At 50.6% G+C, this 19,429-nt stretch overlaps 1 protein-coding gene across 3 annotated transcripts in view; it reads right to left on the reverse strand.

Moving 5' to 3' along the window:
* The window catches only part of gabbr1b (gamma-aminobutyric acid (GABA) B receptor, 1b), a 458,524-nt gene that overhangs the window by 136,352 nt on the left and 302,743 nt on the right, over nt 1–19,429 (reverse strand). For all 3 annotated transcript variants that reach the window (XM_048520001.2, XM_048520003.2, XM_048520002.2), the window contains exons 7-10: nt 17,801–17,935; nt 9,116–9,286; nt 6,829–6,930; nt 2,326–2,391 (exon numbers count right to left, since the gene is read on the reverse strand). In XM_048520001.2, the coding sequence (XP_048375958.1) occupies nt 2,326–2,391; nt 6,829–6,930; nt 9,116–9,286; nt 17,801–17,935 (474 nt within the window). The remainder of the gene's footprint in view (nt 1–2,325; nt 2,392–6,828; nt 6,931–9,115; nt 9,287–17,800; nt 17,936–19,429) is intronic.

Below are 19,429 nucleotides of genomic sequence, written 5' to 3' on the forward strand. Positions count from 1 at the left end.
ACTTCCAACAATAACCCTCTGTAAGGTCACCCTTCAATTATCCCCCAGCATATTCAGCCTCTCCGTGGAGCTCAAATCCTCTCATCCCAGCAACATCCCTGTGAATTGTTTCTACGCACTTTCAAGTTCCACAACATCCTTCCTATAGCTGCGAGACCAAATCGAATGCAGTCTTCTGAAAGCAGCCTAACCAATGTCCTGTACAGCTGCAACATGACATCCTATATGCACGGGCCAGATGCATTGGCTTAGGAAGGATTGTCAATTGCTTTGTCAAGAGTGCCACTTGCCCCATGATGTACACTGGCACCTTCATGATGATGGAAGGAATTGATGGACTGGATAAAGACAAAGAAGTTCCTGTGATGTGGCAGAGCCCAAAACATGGAGGCAGAACCTTAGAATGAGAGCTCGCCCAGTCAGGGCAATGTCAGGAAGTACTTCTACACACAAGGGCAGAGTGAAAACGGACCCATTCTCTGCTGAAAACGCTGTGTTACAGCGGGCTGAATGGTAAATCTCAAATCCAAGATTAGTAGACTTGTGTGTAGGATAGGCATTAACGGATGTGGAGCAAAGGCAGGCAGCTATATTTAAGACCAAGATTAGCCATGGTCCAACAGAATAGCCGAAGAAACTTGAGGGACTTAACTGACTTCCTTCTGTTCCTACATGCCTGTGGGATCTCTATGGTGGAGGCAGGTACATTTGCCACATTTAAAATGCTGGGTACATGAATAGGAAGGGTTTGGAGGGATATGGGCCCAATGGGACGGGATTAGTTTAGGATACCTGGACGAGTTGGGTCTGTTTCGGTGCTGTGCAACTCTATGGCTCTACGTTCAACTCTGCTAAAGGTTGCCACCTCTGGCAATGCAGCACTCTCCCATTGCCAGCACTGGGAGCGTCAGCCTAATCCTTCAGCTCAAAGGTCTCGGGCAAAGAGTCGAAGGTTGGGGAGGGGGGGTGGAATTTCCCGACTGGGATCTGCCTCTGTAGATGATCCTGAGGTCCTGGCCCATCATCATGTCACATCAGGATGGTGTGAACGTGACAACAGACAGAGACTGTGACCCAGGAAGCTACCTCCCTCTCTTGCCTCACAATTCCACATCCTACTCCCAGAGACCTGAGCTTGAGGTTGGCTCTGGGCTCTCACACCCAGTGTCTCCCTCTGCTCGTGCCTTCTGCTCATGGTTTCAAGGAGGAGGCCCAGTCTACAGAGGTGAGGTAGGCCGTACAATTTCTAGGGGTCGCCCAGGCTGTGTGGCCCAGCAGCAGTAAGGCCAGAGGCCCATAGCCTGTCCATCCTGGACACAGTGGCCCCAGAATGGCAGCGGCAGAGGAGTCTGGCACCAATATCCATCGTCAGCGCCTGCAGAAGCAGCAGAGGAGGAACTAGAGGAAGGAGAAGCCATTAGATGAGGAAATTATTCACCTTGTTTTGGGAATTTAATTATTAAACAACAAATGGATACTCAGAAGAAACTGGAATTGATGGGACGACCAAAGCTATCGCTGTCACAGAGCTGTACAGCACAGAAACAGGCCCTTTGGTCCAACTCATCCATGCCAGTCAGATACCCTAACTTAATCTAGTCCCATTTGTCAGCATTTGGCCCAATTCCCTCTAAACCCTTCCTATTCATATACTCATCCAGATGCTTTTCGAATGTTGTAATTGTAGCCAATCCACCACTTCCTCTGGCACTCATTCCAGACCCTCTGCATGAAAAGTTGTCCCTTACAACCCTTTTAGAGCTTTCCCCACTCACCTTAAAACTAGGCTGTCCGGCTTTGGACTCCCCTACCCTGGGGAAAAGGCCTTGGCTATTCACTGTATCCACGCTCCTTGTGATTCTATAGACCTCTATAAGGTCACCCCTCAGCCTCTGACACTCCAGGGCAAGTAGCCCAGCCTATTCAGCCTCGTCCTGTGGTTCAAACCCTCCAAGCCCATCCAGTTCTGAGCACTTTCAACTTACTATCGCAGGGAGACCAGAATTGAATGCTGTGTTCCAAAAGTGGCCCAACCAATGTCCAGTACAGCTGCAGCATGCCGTCCCAATTTCTCTCCTCAATACACTGTCCAATAAAGGCAAGCGTACCAAACGACTTCTTCGCTACCATGACCTGTCCAAGATATATTCCTCAACCAACATCACAGAAGCGGATTGTCTGGTTGTCATCACATGTTTCCCATATTATAACTGTAACTGTGCCCTAAAAGTCTGTTCCGAAGCACCCTCTAATGTCACAGGGAGGGGAAGGGATACAAGAAAAGTGCGAGTTTCTTATTTGTTCGTGTTTCGACCAAGCCCCTACCTCACAGAAAACTTTCCTTGCCTCGGTCTCGTAGAATAATCCAACGATGATGCGGGCATCTTGTCTCTGCAGGAAAGGTGAAAAGGTTTACGTTGAGTTTAAAAAACCAGCTCATCATCTCCTGCTTCTTCACGACAACCTCCTGGGGCACTGAAGGAATTACTCATTGCCGAGTTGGAGTGTACAGCCCTTGTGTGGATAAAATGGAGTGGGTCACTGTGTCTGACACTGTGCTGTGTGTCTGAGTGTTTGTTCCTGTTACATGTACAGTATACAGTGAGAAACAGGGCGTGGGTCACTCTGTCTGACACTGTGCGGTGTAACTGAGTGTCTGTTCCTGTTACATTTACAGTATACAGTGAGAAACAGGGCGTGGGTCACTCTGTCTGACACTGTGCGGTGTAACTGAGTGTCTGTTCCTGTTACATGTACAGTATACAGTGAGAAACAGGGCGTGGGTCTCTCTGTCTGACACTGTGCGGTGTATCTGAGTGTCTGTTCCTGTTACATGTACAGTGTACAGTGAGTGACAGGGCGTGGGTCAGTCTGTCTGACACTGTGCGGTGTAACTGAGTGTCTGTTCCTGTTACATGTACAGTGTACAGTGAGAAACAGGGAGTGGGTCACTCTGTCTGACACTGTGCGGTGTATCTGAGTGTCTGTTCCTGTTACATGTACAGTGTACAGTGAGTGACAGGGCGTGGGTCAGTCTGTCTGACACTGTGCGGTGTATCTGAGTGTCTGTTCCTGTTACATGTACAGTATACAGTGAGAAACAGGGTGTGAGTCACTCTGTCTGACAATGTGCGGTGTATCTGAGTGTCTGTTCCTGTTACCTGTACACTATACAGTGAGAAACAGGGAGTGGGTCACTCTGTCTGACACTGTGCGGTGTATCTGAGTGTCTGTTCCTGTTACCTGTACACTATACAGTGAGAAACAGGGAGTGGGTCACTGTGTCTGACACTGTGCGGTGTATCTGAGTGTCTGTTCCTGTTACATGTACAGTATACAGTGAGAAACAGGGCGTGGGTCACTGTCTGACACTGTGCGGTGTATCGGAGTGTCTGTTCCTGTTACATGTGTAGTATACAGTGAGAAACAGGGCGTGGGTCACTCTGTCTGACACTGTGCGGTGTATCTGAGTGTCTGTTCCTGTTACATGTACAGTATACAGTGAGAAACAGGGCGTGGGTCACTGTCTGACACTGTGCGGTGTATCGGAGTGTCTGTTCCTGTTACATGTGTAGTATACAGTAAGAAACAGGGCGTGGGTCACTCTGTCTGACACTGTGCGGTGTATCTGAGTGTCTGTTCCTGTTACATGTACAGTAAACAGTGAGAAACAGGGCGTGGGTCACTCTGTCTGACACTGTGCGGTGTATCTGAGTGTCTGTTCCTGTTACATGTACAGTATACAGTGAGAAACAGGGCGTGGGTCACTCTGTCTGACACTGTGCAGTGTATCTGAGTGTCTGTTCCTGTTACATGTACAGTATACAGTGAGTGACAGGGCGTGGGTCACTCTGTCTGACACTGTGCAGTGTATCTGAGTGTCTGTTCCTGTTCCATGTACAGTATACAGTGAGAAACAGGGTGTGGGCTACTCTGTCTGACACTGTGTTGTGTTTCTGAGTGTCTGTTCCTGTTACATGTACAGTATACAGTGAGAAACAAGGTGTGAGTCAATCTGTCTGACACTGTGCGGTGTAACTGAGTGTCTGTTCCTGTTACATGTACAGTACACTCTGTCTGACACTGTGCAGTGTATCTGAGTGTCTGTTCCTGTTACATGTACAGTATACAGTGAGAAACAGGGTGTGGGTCACTCTGTCTGACACTGTGCGGTGTATCTGAGTGTCTGTTCCTGTTACATGTACAGTATACAGTGAGAAACAGGGCGTGGGTCACTCTGTCTGACACTGTGCTGTGTGTCTGAGTGTCTGTTCCTGTTACATGTACAGTATACAGTAAGAAACAGGGCGTGGGTCAGTCTGTCTGACACTGTGCAGTGTATCTGAGTGTCTGTTCCTGTTACATGTACAGTATACAGTCAGAAACAGGGCGTGGGTCACTCTGTCTGACACTGTGCAGTGTATCTGAGTGTCTGTTCCTGTTACCTGTACAGTATACAGTGAGAAACAGGGCGTGGGTCACTCTGTCTGACACTGTGCGGTGTATCTGAGTGTCTGTTCCTGTTACCTGTACAGTATACAGTGAGAAACAGGGCGTGGGTCACTCTGTCTGACACTGTGCGGTGTATCCGAGTGTCTGTTCCTGTTACGTGTACAGTATACAGTGAGAAACGGGGCGTGAGTCACTCTGTCTGACACTGTGCGGTGTATCTGAGTGTTTGTTCCTGTTACATGTACAGTATACAGTGAGCAACAGGGCGTGGGTCTCTCTGTCTGACACTGTGCGGTGTATCCGAGTGTCTGTTCCTGTTACATGTACAGTATACAGTGAGAAACAGGGCGTGGGTCTCTCTGTCTGACACTGTGCAGTGTATCTGAGTGTTTGTTCCTGTTACATGTACAGTATACAGTGAGAAACAGGGCGTGGGTCTCTCTGTCTGACACTGTGCGGTGTATCCGAGTGTCTGTTCCTGTTACATGTACAGTATACTGTGAGAAACGGGGTGTGAGTCACTCTGTTTGACACTGTGCAGTGTATCTGAGTGTCTGTTCCTGTTCCATGTACAGTATACAGTGAGAAACGGGGTGTGAGTCACTCTGTCTAACACTGTGCGGTGTATCTGAGTGTCTGTTCCTGTTACATGTACAGTATACAGTGAGAAACAGGGAGTGGGTCACTCTGTCTGACACTGTGCGGTGTATCTGAGTGTCTGTTCCTGTTACATGTACAGTATACAGTGAGAAACAGGGCGTGGGTCACTCTGTCTGACACTGTGCGGTGTATCTGAGTGTCTGTTCCTGTTACATGTACAGTATACAGTGAGAAACAGGGAGTGGGTCACTCTGTCTGACACTGTGCGGTGTATCTGAGTGTCTGTTCCTGTTACATGTGTAGTATACAGTGAGAAACAGGGCGTGGGTCACTCTGTCTGACACTGTGCGGTGTATCGGAGTGTCTGTTCCTGTTACACGTACAGTATACAGTGAGAAACAAGGCGTGGGTCACTATCTGACACTGTGCTGTGTGTCTGAGTGTTTGTTCCTGTTACATGTACAGTATACAGTGAGAAACAGGGCGTGGGTCACTGTCTGACACTGTGCGGTGTATCTGAGTGTCTGTTCCTGTTACATGTACAGTGTACAGTGAGAAACAGGGTGTGAGTCACTCTGTCTGACACTGTGCAGTGTATCTGAGTGTCTGTTCCTGTTACATGTACAGTGTACAGTGAGAAACAGGGCGTGGGTCAGTCTGTCTGACACTGTGCAGGCATTGCGTGCCAGCGTCGTCCTTGTATATGTACAGTATACAGCCTATGTAAGTCAGTGTCCGCTCCTCTACATGTAAAATATTCAGTGGCTGAAAGGAAATTATTTACTGCTGCAGACTAGACTTGGGACTGAGGGTATATTATAGCCTAATAACTTGGGGCCAGGGAGCTAATGTGCTCAGTTCAAGGGTTGGGGGAAATCCAGGACAGACGCAACAATGGAGCCCATGACTGTATGGCCTGTATGCATCTCAGTGTCAGCTCCCGTACATGTACGCCCTGGAGCAATGTCGCATTGCCCATCCACCCAACCTATACATCTTTGTGACTGTTGGAGGAAACCAGAGCAAACCGACACAGACACAGGGAGAACATGCAAACTCCACACAGACAGTCACCTGAGGGTGGAATCGAACCCAGGTCTCCAACACTGCAAGGCAGCAGTGCTCACCCACTGAGCCACTTCACCACTCTTCCTTTAGCCTTTGACAGGAAGTGGCCATGCAGGCAAGGTGGGCATTTCCTAGCCAGGGGGAGGCGATGGCCTAGTGGTATTATCCCAGGGCTTTTAATCCAAAGATCCAGACAACGTTCTGGGCATCTGGGTTCAAACCCCACCGCGGTAGATGGTAGAATTTGAATTTGTTAAAATAGTTGCAATTAAGAATCTACTGATGGCCGTGAATTCATTGTCAGTTTTCTGAAAAAAATGTGGTTCACTAATGTACTTTAGGGATGGAAACTGCCATCCTTACTGGGTCTGGTATACATGTAACTCCAGACCCAAAGCAATGTGGTTGATTCTCAGCTGCCCTCTGGGCAATTAGGGATGGGCAATAAATGCTGTCTAGCCAGAAATGCCCACATCCCGTTAATGAATGAAGGAAAACAATCCCATGAACTGAATAGCTTGTGAGGACAATGCAGAGGGCAGTTGACAGCCGGCCGCATTGCACTGTAAAAGGAACTGATACACAGCTGCCTAGCACAGCACAGACAGTGTGCGCCTTGGTGTTAGCTTGGTCCTGCCTGCTACTAATCACAGGAACAATGATCAGTCCGCAGTGCGGCCTGGTTATTCAGAACCGCTCAGAGGTTACCTTGAGGTTTTTGACAGCCACACCAGGGTCTGTCAGGAAGCTCTGCCGCACACTGATCTCAATCCCAGCCTCCTTCACCCGCTGCTCCAAATCGTCCAAAGTCTGCAGGAGGAAACGGGAGAGGGAAAGGGTCAGCATTCTGAACAATCTGGCCAAGTTGCTGAGCAGGGTGGTAGTGGTGGGGGTGGGGGGGGGGGTGTTGTGGGGAGAGCGTAGAAGAACCGAACTCCAATCTCATCTCAGCCCCATCAACCTTTCACCCCCTAAACAACTCCTGGACTGAGGCATTCAAATTCCAGCCAGTAAAACCAGGCTGAGGATGTGCTCCTAGGAAAGAGGAATGGGTCAGCAGTGATTGTGGAGTGGAGTCACGGGCTCATTATGGCTCAGATGGAGGCCATTCAGCCCACTGTGTCCATGTTAGCCCTCTGTAGGGCAACTAAACTTTTCCCATGCTGCTGCTTGATCCCTGTAACCTTGCAAGTTCAGTGTGCTGAATTTGCCTTCAATTTCCAGTTGATGTCATTCATTACATCAGATTTCTGTCACCTCACAGCTGGTGAATTCCACGTCATAACCGCGTCTCCTGTCAAATTCCCATTGCCTTAAACCCAAAATTGGTGTCCTCCAGGTTTTGCATGTTAGGCCAATGGGAACACCTTTGCTTTGCCTGTCTTGTCTAAACCTGTCATGATCCTGTGCACCTCATTTGTCTTTGTGCCAAGGAGAACCATCCCAGCTTCTCCAAAACTAACCTTGGAGCTAAAATCCTGCATCCCCATCCTGGTAAATCCCTTCTGCACCTCTCTCAAGGTCTCCCACAACTTTTCGGAAAAGTGGGGACCCAGGTTGAGAACGATACTCACAGGAAGAGGAGGGCTTTTGGAATATGGGATGCTCACAAACTGAGAAGGAAGACAAAAGGATGTCTTTCTCGGCCTGGTGGAATTGCTGAAGAGAGAGAGAGGTCGAGAGAGAAGCCTCCATGTATGGAGAGGGTACAGTTTGCAACTTAGCAAAGTGGTTTCAATACAACTGGGCTGGAACATTTGCTGTATGGTGCAGCAGGGGTGTCCCAATACTACTGTAAATAATCTCAGCAAGGATTTCCTTCCCTTATTCCTTCACAGCTTGTGGGCATTGCATGACTGCACTGGTATTTACTGCCCATACCCAACTGTCCTGGAGAAGCTGGGTCTTTTCGTTTTACCACAGTCTGTATGATGAATTTTCCGAATTCAAATTTGTTTGATGAATTTGATGAATTCAAATTTGTTTGATGAATTTGATGAATTCAAATTTGTTTGATGAGTTTGATGAATTCAAATTTGTTTGATGAATTTGACAAAGTCAAATTTGTTTGATGAATTAGACCCCCAGTCAGTGAAGGAACAACAATATTTTTCCGAGTCAGGATGGCCAATGGCTTGGAGAAGAACTTGCAGATTGTGGCGCTCCCCCATGGATCTGCTGCCCTTGTCCTTCGAGATGGTACAGGTCACGGGTTTGGAAGATGCCAGCCTGAGAAGGTTTTGTTTCTTACAGCGGTGCATCTTGCAGATGGTACACAAGGCTGCCAATGTCCCCAGGTGGCAAGGTACTGAGGGCGGTGGATGTCAATCGAGCAGGTGACTTAGTCCTGGATGGTGTCAAAATTCTTGAGTGTTGTTACATTTGCGCTCAGCCAGGGAAGTCAGGAGTATTCCATCCCACTCCCCGACTTGTAGGAGGTGGCCAGGCTCTAAGGAGTCGGGAGGTGAGTTAGTCGCCATCGAGAGGGACAAGGGCAGCAGATACATGGGGAACGCCACCATCCTGTCTTGGAAATATATCATCGTCCCTCCAGGGTCGCTGGGTCAAAATCCTGGAACTCCCTCCCCAATGACGCTGAGGACATGCTTACATCAAAAGGACTGCAAGAAGGCAGTTGACCATCACAACTTTCTCAAGGGTGACTAGGGGCGGGTAATAAATGCCGGGCCCAGACAGTGACACTCACATTCCCCAAATGAATGGGAAGAAAGGAGATGGTGGGCAGGGTGTGGGGAGCCAGGAGGCGAGTGATTCACCACAGTCTCTCGCTGCCATCTCAATGGCCTTGTCCACACTCAAGACACTGAATTTAAAACAAACCACCACCCTCCCACGCTCTCCTCCACCCCTGCCCTCTCCTGGTTTGATGCTGGTCTACACTCGTGTTTGGCCCGCTGGACAGATGGGCCAATTTTTTCTTTTGATGCCCTGAGTGCGGGTCATGGAGCTCCCTTGGGAGGGGTGGTGGCCTTACCGAGGTGAAGACTTCCGTCGTCTGCTGGATGGTGGCAATCTTCGTCCAACCCCACCTCTTGAAGAGCTTGACCCGGGTGGGGTTGTGGAGGGTGGCGGACGGGTGAGTCCGGAAGAAGGTGGGGAAGCGTTGGCGGTTGGAGAGAGCCGGGGAGCTGGATCCATACGAGAGCTGTGGGGGTTGGGGGGATGAAGAGAAGCAGAGCAGGCGGTCACGGGCTGTGGCAGACGGGAGGGCCCCTCGGGCTGAGCGTCTACAAGTGCCAACCTACACTAGAGTCATGCAGCACAGAAATGGAACCTTCGGTCCAACCCATCCGTGTTTCCAGAACCTAACTAGCCCCACTTGCTTGGCGATGCTTGGCACCCCCCTGCCCATCCCTCTCGACCTTTCCTATCCAGGTACCTGTCCAAATGTCTTTGAAATGTTGTGACTGTCCCTGCATCCACCACTTCCTCTGGAAGCACATTCCACACACAAACCCCCTTCTGTGTGAAAACATTGCCCCTCGGGCCCCTTTTAAATCTTTCTCCTCTCATCTTTAAAATTATGCCCTCTAGTTTTGAACTCTCTACCCCGTCCCAGACTCTAGGGCAAAGACCTTTGCTTTCGACCTTATCTATGCCCCTCATGATTTTATGTGCCTCCATAAAGCTACCCCTCAGCACCACCCCCCCCTACGTTCCAGGCAAATAACATCCCAGCCTATCCAATACCTCCCTATAACTAGGAGACGTAGTTACAAAACAAGACTAAATAAGGAAAAGCTTTCCCTCTCGGGAGTACCGGCACATGGAACTCTTTCTCCCAGAGAATACTTTTAAGGCAGGGTCAGTTGTTTCTGGACCAGCAGAGGGGTTTAAAGGTGAAATAACTCCAACAGAACCCGGTATCCCATCACCTAGTCACCCTATATTTGTGTGCATTTACCCACCCAGCACAGAGGGGGCTCCTCGAGTGAGCAGGACTCCTGACACTTCCTGTTTATCTCTGTCAGCCAGGGCTCCCTGATAGGACCAAGGTGACAGCGGCAAACAGGGAACTTGTATTTGCTATGAGATGTACCTAGCTGAGATCGTTCCAGTCACTACAAAAATGGTATATGGGGTGTTGGAGGAAAGTGAGGTTGAGGACAGTATCAGATCAGCCTTGATCTTCTCAATCTGCAATACAGTCAGAAGGTACAGAACGGCCAACTCTTGATCCTAATTTGCCCATTCAGATGTTTGTAGCTGGTGCCAAATCCCATTCACTCAATCATAGCCCCCACCCCGTGGCCTATGCTGGTTCCCGGTCTGGCAATATCCCAAGATTGAATATTCGCATTCTATTTGCAAATCCGTCCATGGCCTCGCACCCTCGCTCCCCCCCTCCCAGACTCTGAAATCCCTCTAGTTCCACATCCCTTTGAGACACCCATGCTTCTCTGATGCTGATTTCATTCTGAAATCCCTTATTTCAATCCCTTCACTGCTATTAGTCATGCCTTCAGCCTCCTAGCTCTGAGCTATGTTCTCATGTCTATTGATAAGTGCTCTCTCTGGTCAAGCTTTCAGTCACCTATCTCACAATCCTTTTTTGTTGGGGGGTGCGGTCCAGCATCAAACATTGTTTGGCGATTGGCCCTGCAGAAGACCTTGTGGGATTTCGCTGCCTTGAAAGATGCTAAGTAAATGCAGGGCGTTCTTGTTGGCCCAGGCCCAGGGAAGAGCGCACTGTGAGTAGGCAGGAGGGTAATTTCACTCGGTTTACCACCTCTGCAGTTGACCAGGACCTCATTCTCGCAATTGGAGTCATTCCCAGCCTCCCCTCAGTGGATCGCCATCACAAGGCTTGAATCGCTGCCCAGGGTCACCTAGCAATGCTGGATGGAAGAGTTTGAAGGAAATGGGCTCCCGTGTTCAAACTGGACAATAGCCATTGAGCACAGTGACCCCTAATGGGCTCAAAGGACTTTCATTTTATTCCAGCCAAGGCCTGACTTCAACCAGCGAGACAGCTGGCCACAGCCAATGAGACAGCCCCTCTCTCTCTCTCTCTCACACACATACATTTTCTTTCTCTCTCATTCCTTTTCTGCGTACTCCCTTTCACTACCGGCACCCCCCTTGTCTTTGTGGTGCTCTGTCTCTCTTTCCATCTCACACCCCACCCCACACCAACCCACCCCCTGGCTTTGTCCTTCCACATGCCTTTCTGCCTTTTCCCTCTGTCTGCTTGTCTCTCCCTGCACCTCTCTCTCTTCACTCTATTGCTCCCATACTCTCTGTTCCTCTCTCTGCCCTCTCCCTGCCCTACCAACTCCCACCCTCTCTCTGTCTGCCCCCTCTGTGTTTACACTCACATTCTCTGTCCTCTCTTATTTTCTCTCTGCCCTCTCACTGTCTCTGCCCCTGCCCGCTCTCTTTTTACCCCCACACTCTCTGCCCTCTCACTGAACCCCCCTCTCTTTGTGCCCTCCTCTCCGCTTATCCTCACTCTCTCTGTCCTCCCCTAAACCCCCAACAACCCCCTCAGCTGCTGGAACTCTCTGTCCCTCAAACCCAGGTTCCCGTACTGTGATGATGACCCGGGTTGCAGTCTCCTGTCCCGGACTTGACCCATTTCACCCCCTTCAGCTGGGAGACAATCACCTGGCTTTTTCCATCCTGGCTCTGGAGGATAGGGGTGGCAGGTGGGGAGTTTGGGATGAGGCAGAGTGGAGAGAGAGGGGGCATGCGATGGGCCAGCTGATGTGACTCCCCTCCCCCAGCAGGTCAATTTCTCACTGCCATTGTGAAGTAGTGACATATGGGCAAGGGTGGGAGGGGGCTACCTGTGCACTGTGGCTAGCTCGCAGCTCCAGGCCAGCACTGTTCACTCAACCTCCTGCTGCTGAAGGGCTAACGCACCCTACCCTCTATCGTCGCATTTCTGTGTCGGGCTCCACAGGGCCACGGAGACAGCTCCACTCACAGTGCTCGATCTCTTATGAACCATTTGGGAAACCGGGCAAATGATCAAAGATGAGGCAACTGGGTTGGGGGGTGGGCAGCGTGGGGAAGTAGGAGCAGGTCAGCGTTGGTTGGGGGGGTGGGGGTTAGGGAGCAGAAAGTCAACGTTCCCTACCGAGAGACGAACATTGCTCTTGTAACAACCACAACCCTCCCCAACCCCCTCCAGGCCCTCACTCACCACCTCCTGCTGGGGCTCCTTGTTACATTCTGCCAGTTCGGCTCTCTCTTGAGCAATGACCGGGCAGCGTGCCAGCATCCAAGGGCCAGTGAGTCGGCCATTTTGGCTGGTAGGCCCAGACTTTCAAACAGCCACTGACAGAACCGCAACCCGCGCCCTCTGTGCCCCCCCAAACCCTCACCCCACCCCCAGAAATGCCAACGGAGTTACCCGTGACGGGGGCTTCAACAGACAGACTCGGGAGTGTGGAATCGCACCATGTGAAGAGCTGAAAACTTGATATCAGCCTCTTTAACCCTGCAGCTCTCAGTTACACTTCCTCCCTGCCCAACGTCACGGGCTCAGGTACAAAGATGGCCATATCTATACAGGCCTGTCCTTCCCTGGAACACCCTCTCCGCCTCCAAATCTCATCACAGCTGGGTTCCATAAACACCGGTGAAGCTGTCATCCAGTGGTGGTCACCCTGCTCAGTGAAGCTGTGATCCAGTGCTGATCCTGCTCAGTGAAGCTGTGATCCAGTGCTGATCCTGCTCAGTGAAGCTGTGATCCAGTGCTGATCCTGCTCGGTGAAGCTGTGATCTAGTGTTGATCCTGCCCGGTGAAGCTGTGATCCAGTGGTGGTCACCCTGCTCAGTGAAGCTGTGATCCAGTGCTGATCCTGCTCGGTGAAGCTGTGATCCAGTGCTGATCCTGCTCGGTGAAGCTGTGATCTAGTGTTGATCCTGCCCGGTGAAGCTGTGATCCAGTGGTGGTCACCCTGCTCAGTGAAGCTGTGATCCAGTGCTGATCCTGCTCGGTGAAGCTGTGATCTAGTGTTGATCCTGCCTGGTGAAGTTGTGATCCAGTGGTGGTCACCCTGCTCAGTGAAGCTGTGATCCAGTGCTGATCCTGCTCAGTGAAGCTGTGATCTAGTGTTGATCTGCCTAGTGAAGCTGTGATCCAGTGGTGGTCACCCTGCTCAGTGAAGCTGTGATCCAGTGCTGATCCTGCTCAGTGAAGCTGTGATCTAGTGTTGATCTGCCTAGTGAAGCTGTGATCCAGTGGTGGTCACCCTGCTCAGTGAAGCTGTGATCCAGTGCTGATCTTGCCAGTGAAGCTGTGATCTTGTGTTGATCCTGCCCGGTGAAGCTGTGATCCGGTGTTGATCCTGCCCGGAGAAGCTGTGATCCAGTGTTGATCCTGCTCGGTGAAGCTGTGATCCAGTGGTGGTCACTCTGCTCAGTGAAGCTGTGATCCAGTGCTGATCTTGCCGGTGAAGCTGTGATCTAGTGTTGATCCTGCTCAGTGAAGCTGTGATCCAGTGTCAATCTTGCTCAGTAGCACTGTGATTCAGGGTTGATCCTGCTTGGTGAAGCCTCCCACAGCGAAGGGCCGATTCCTCATTCGCACATTTGCAAACCTCTAAATTTGCCGATTCTCCCTGCTCACCAGTCTCCTAGATTCTACCCCCAGGAGACGATCTGCTCGTGCGTCTTAACTTGTACCAAATCCTATTGCCCTATCGAGCCATCCTCACTGACGTACTGTGGCTCACAGTCAAGTAACATCCTGATCTTAATGTATTTATTCTCCTTGAATCCCCCATGTCTCTCCCTCTCCCAATTGATGTAGCTCCCATTAACCTTGCACCTTCCAAGGGGTTTGATCTCATGTGTCTGGCCTGTTGCGTGCAGTGGAGACGGGTTAGCAGTAACAATATTTGTATAGGTAACTTGCAACGCCAGGCCAATGTTCAGCTGTCATGGGTTGGAATCCAGATGCTGGGAAAGTTTCCGTTCATTAAAAATCTGGGAATCGAGGCAAGCTGGCAATCACGAAACCGTTGTCTGTTTTCACAAAACCCATCTGATTCACTGGGGTGGCACTGCTGCCTCCCAGTGCCTGGGTCCCGGGTTCGATTCCACCCTCGGGCGACTGTCTGTGTGGAGTTCGCACGTTCTCTCCGTGGGTTTCCTCCAGGAGCTCCAGCCAAAAGGGCATGGAGGCATTAAACAGGAAACAAATCACCGATTCACCTCTGACAGCCGGGTGTGAGAGACATGGATTTTAATTACAACTAGCAGCAAGGTTGCACAGAGGAGAGAAGTTTATCCTGTTACAAATCCCAGCGGAGACTTCCATCACAATTTTGACAACAGGGTCAAGGGTCAATCTGCACTCACTTACAACTGGTTACATTATCTGTACGTGTGTGTGTGTGTGTGTGTGTGTGTGTGTTTCTCAGCTCAGATTAATGGAAGAGTCATTTTCCATTAAAGGCAGAAACACTTGCCCTTTATTTTTAATCAAGGGATCTTGTGTTTATTGATCACGTCGCTAGAATAGGTCACCTTTTTTAAAAAAAAACTTCAACCTGCAGGGTCGACAACAACAGCGCTTTGTGTTTAAAGTCAACATAGTCTTAGAGGACCGTACAGCTGTTCTCTCTCTCATGGGTAGGGAAGGCGATGACCTAGTGGTATTATTACTGGACTGCGAATCCGGGGACCCAGGTAGTGTTCTGGGGACCCGGGTTCAAATCCTGCCACAGCAGATGGTGGAATTTGAATTCACTAAGTGTCCGGAATAAACAATTTGATGATGGCCGTGAATTGTTGGGGGAAAAACCCATCTGGTCCGTGAATATCCTTTAGAGAAGGAAACTGCCATCCTTACCTGGTCTGGCCTACATGTGACTCCAGACCCTCAGCAACATGACTGACTCTGAACTACCCTCTGGGGGAAACTAGGGATGGACATTAAATGCTGCCCTAGCCAGCGATGTCCCTCATCCCATGAATGAACAGAGGATGAGAGAGAAAGAGAGACGACTGGTCGAGGTTTAACCTGAAGGTCACTGCACTTCAGGAGAGGGGGACAGAGGGAGCGAGGTTGAGAAAAGGTGGGACCTTCACGGTAACATGAGGGGATGGGGAAACTGAACCTAAACTATTGGTTTCACACTGCATTGCAAACCGGCCGTCCAACTCAACCAAGCCAACTTGCATTTGTACAGCGCCGTTAATGTTGTAGCACACCCTGCAACCCCCACACGGGAGCACAATCAGGCCAATCGAAATACGTCAGGAGATGATCAAAACTTTGTGCCGGGAGGTGTGTCGGTTTGACTCAAGAAGGAAGGCAAGGCTGGTGGGGTGGGGCAGGGAGGATGGCGTCAAGAGGGGTACTGTGGGCAACTGGAAGTGTGGCGGGCGCTGTTAAAATGCGGGCTGGGCACAGGGAGGCCGGGTATTGCAGTGGGTTGGTGGGTTTACACAGTGAGGGAGTGGGATGAAGCCACAGAGGGATTCGAAGACAATGACGACAATGGGAATTTCAAAATAGGCACGGTGTTTAACCAGGAACGAGCGAGTGCAGGGTGATTGGAGGGGAGGGTTGGGGGGGTTGGCAGGGTGCTTGCTGAGCTGATGATGGGTCCTCAGATTAAACAAAAATCTAGTCTCTGGCTTTAGTGCCCAAATACCAATCTCATGAGGACAGGAACCTTCAGTGGTGATAACATGGGACCCTGTGTCTGCAACATGTGCTCAAACACCGGAGGTCAGTGAGGATCCCGGTCACTGCATTGGTGAGTAGGCCCAGCAGTTGTGGACCCAGGGGCTGCATGTGTTCCCAGCAGCATCTGCATCCGGCGCAGATTCACAGAGGTGTTGGAATTGGGTTTGGGCCCAAGACAAGAACCCAGCAGGGTGGGCGCATGGTGGCGTTCCACTCGGGTTTTGTACCCAGCGCCACTGGCGAGACCCAGCGAGGACTGAGACGAGGCGAGGGCGTTGGTGGAGAAAAGATGGTGCTGACGAGGAAACGCAGGGCGGATCTGGAGGAACAGGACAGTTGAAGACCCCTGAGCCCATTCTGAGGAAGGGTCACTGGACCCGAAAAGTTAACTCTGCTTTCTCCTTCACAGCCGCTGCCAGACCTGCTGAGCTTTTCCAGCAACTTCTGTGTTAGTCCCTGATTTACAGCATCCGCAGTTCTCTTGGTTTCTATTACGTCAACTTTCCTGGCGCTGCCTGGCCTGCTGTGTCCCTCCAGCTCCACGGTGCGTTATATCTAACTCCAGCATCGGCAGTTCCTACTGTCTCTGGTGCCAAACAGTGCCAATGGCTGTGGGGACCACCAGGCCCGAGGGCCGTGACAGAACACTCAACAAGAAGGATTGTACAGTTGGACACTATTTCTTCGTTTCTCTGCCTTTATGCTCTACGTTTTGGTTTATTTTTCTGTGGTTTGAGATGGCCCCGGGGGCGGGGCGGTTGGCAACACGACGCAACACTTCTCACCTGCCTTTTGTAACACGATACACATGGCAATAAATAAATCAAATAAAAACATCACCCACCCTGCGACGTGAGCTCCCCCTCCTTTACCAAAGGCTGTCCACTCATTCAGACACTGCTTCGGACTTGTCCCTTGTTCACGTCCTGAGAAATACTGGAGTGAACAGTGCAGAGTCCTCACGGTGATAGCAGGTCAATTACCTGTACCCGGGTGGCTGACAAAAGTGGGCACGGTGGCTGGCATTGCTGCCTCGCAGTGACAAGGACCTGGGGTTCAGTTCCAGCCTCGGGCAGCTGTCTGTGCGGAGTTTGCACATCCTCCCTGTGTCTGCGTGGGTTTCCTCCGGGTGCTCCGGTTTCCTCCCACAGTCCAAAGATGCGCGGGTTAGGATGGATTGGCCGTGCCAAATGGCCCGTAGTGTCCAGGGGCGTGCAGGCTAGGTGGGCCACTCATGGGGAATGCAGGCTTACAGTGATAGGATGGGTCTGGTGGGATGTCCTTCACGGGGTCAGTTTGGATGCAGTGGGCCTGCTTCCATACTGCAGGGATTCGATGAAACGACCCAGTTCTGTAGCTGCGAGCTGCCTTTGTCAGGTTTAGCTAATCCAGAGTGGGCTGGCTGTCTGTTCACGCAGCCAGGGAAGGCTAGATAAGAGCACGGACTTGTGATTCATTCTGACCTGTTATCAGGCAGTGTGCAAATCTGATATCAGACACAAAGGAGACAGCTAATCATCTCACTGCCAACCATCCTCTCAGAGATCGGAGAGAGGGATTAGGGCACAGAGAAACATGGACGGGAGTAAACAGAAAGAGAGAGAGAGAGAAAGAGAGATGGTCAGGTGGAAGAGGAACAGATAAAGCAGCGGGATTGGGACAGACTACAGAGAGAGGGGGAAGAGACACAGCAAGGGAGAGGAAGTGAGACAGTGACAGAGAGAGAGATGCGGTCAGAGGGATAGGGGTAGGAGACAGTGAAAGCCAAGAGAGAATTGGGAACAGCAGATGAAGGCACGAGGAGAGAGAGTTGGACAAAGACAGCCAGAATCAGACAGGAACAGACGGGGATAATGAAAGAGGCGTGGGCAAATGGAGGTGGAGCAAGTGTGAATTGGATGGACTGATAGAAAAACACGGGGAGAGAAGACGGGTAGCGAGTGAGCAGAGACGCAAAGAGAGAGACATGGATAGAAAGGACCTCATTGACATCTGAGCTACGTTACTCACCACAATCAGATTCCACATCCGGGCTGCCTCAGCCACTAGAGTTGAGACACCACTGCACCCAGGCATGAGGACAATCTTCATGGGCTCGTTGTAGAGCAGCTCGTACAGATACTTGGTGGATTTCCCCGGGTCACACTGCAAAAAGATAAAACCACAAGCAAAACCGATCGGTCAGGGAGGGAGAGATAATGGGAACTGCAGATGCTGGAGAATTCCAAGATAATAAAATGTGAGGCTGGATGAACACAGCAGGCCAAGCAGCATCTCAGGAGCACAAAAGCTGATGTTTCGGGCCTAGACCCTTCATCAGAGAGAGGTCAGGGAGGGAGGCAGCCCAGTCCAGGCTCCCTAGAGCTTAACTGGTGTGTAACAAAGAATTGCTAAAGCCGAGGAATTTACAGATTCCGGCACAAGCGGGTGAGTGCGGCGTGAGTTGGCGCAATTGTCAAGCGGCCGACAGACGGTTTTGGTCAGTCGTGGCCCAGTGGGTGGTTCTCACACGTCTGAATCAGAAAAGGTACAGGCTCAGGGGTTTGAGGGCATGAAAATAGATTCGGTACCGAGGAGTGCTACACCATCAGAGGTGTCATCCAGGGGAACAGGCAGAGTTACCCTACTCGAGTGGACTGGTATCTTTGCTTTCCTGCTTCTGTGGCTAAGATTTTGCACTCGGGTATTTTTGTACCAAAGGTGGCACCGAGGGTGACGACATTGTCTACCCTTGTGCGCCCGGACTCCCGAGCACATGACAATAAAACCTAAATGCAAATCTCAAAATAAAAGAACGGACATTTTCAAAGAAGAGTTTGGGGGAAGAGAGTTCCCCGGTTCTTTACTGCCTTGTGGGATCTTGCCGTGCACCAAATACACCAAAATTGCTCACTGTTGTCTGCATCGCACGTTAGTACATTTGGAGGACGGGACGGGGATCTGTTTAAAGGCCGGTCTCTCTCCTTTGCGAGCGTATAGAAGAAATCTGCATCCATCCACTGATCCCGCAACCTCTAATCCAGAAGGCACAGGAGGAGCCTAGTTTATTTTCACTTTGGAAAAGCTGTCCAATCAGCTGCACGGCCCGTCTTCTGCCCTATCCCTGCGGCCTTTGTTCAATTCCCTTTCGGAAGGTGCCACTGAGCCTGCTGCCAATGTCCTTCAAGCAAAGCATTCTAATAGCTTGCCGTGTCAGAAATAAACTGCCCCATGCCCCACCCTGACTTCATCCCAGCTACACTTTTCAGCCAATCTTCTTGAACCTGCACTATCGATTCTTCCAGCTGTGAAAACAGTTTCTTTTCACTTATTCTGTTAGGATCCCCTGGTGATTTGGAGAGCCACCATTAACATGTCCCTCTCACCATCTCCGAATGAAGGAGAGCCATGGGCCTGGCATTATCGCTAGACTTTTAGTCTAGACAGCCAGCTAATGTTCTGGGGACCTTGGTTCGAACCACGCCACTGCGGATGGTGGAATGTGAACGCAAAATAAAAAAAAATAATTAATTTGTGACAATTGTTGGCCAAAAAAAAGGAGAAACGTTTGGTTCACCAATGTCCTTTTGAGCCAGAAATTGCTATCCTTTGCCTGGTCTGATCTACACCGGCCCCACACCAGTTTGGTTGACCTTCAAA

Source organism: Stegostoma tigrinum, chromosome 34, assembly GCF_030684315.1.
Source record: "Stegostoma tigrinum isolate sSteTig4 chromosome 34, sSteTig4.hap1, whole genome shotgun sequence".
Lineage (NCBI taxonomy): Eukaryota > Metazoa > Chordata > Chondrichthyes > Orectolobiformes > Stegostomatidae > Stegostoma > Stegostoma tigrinum.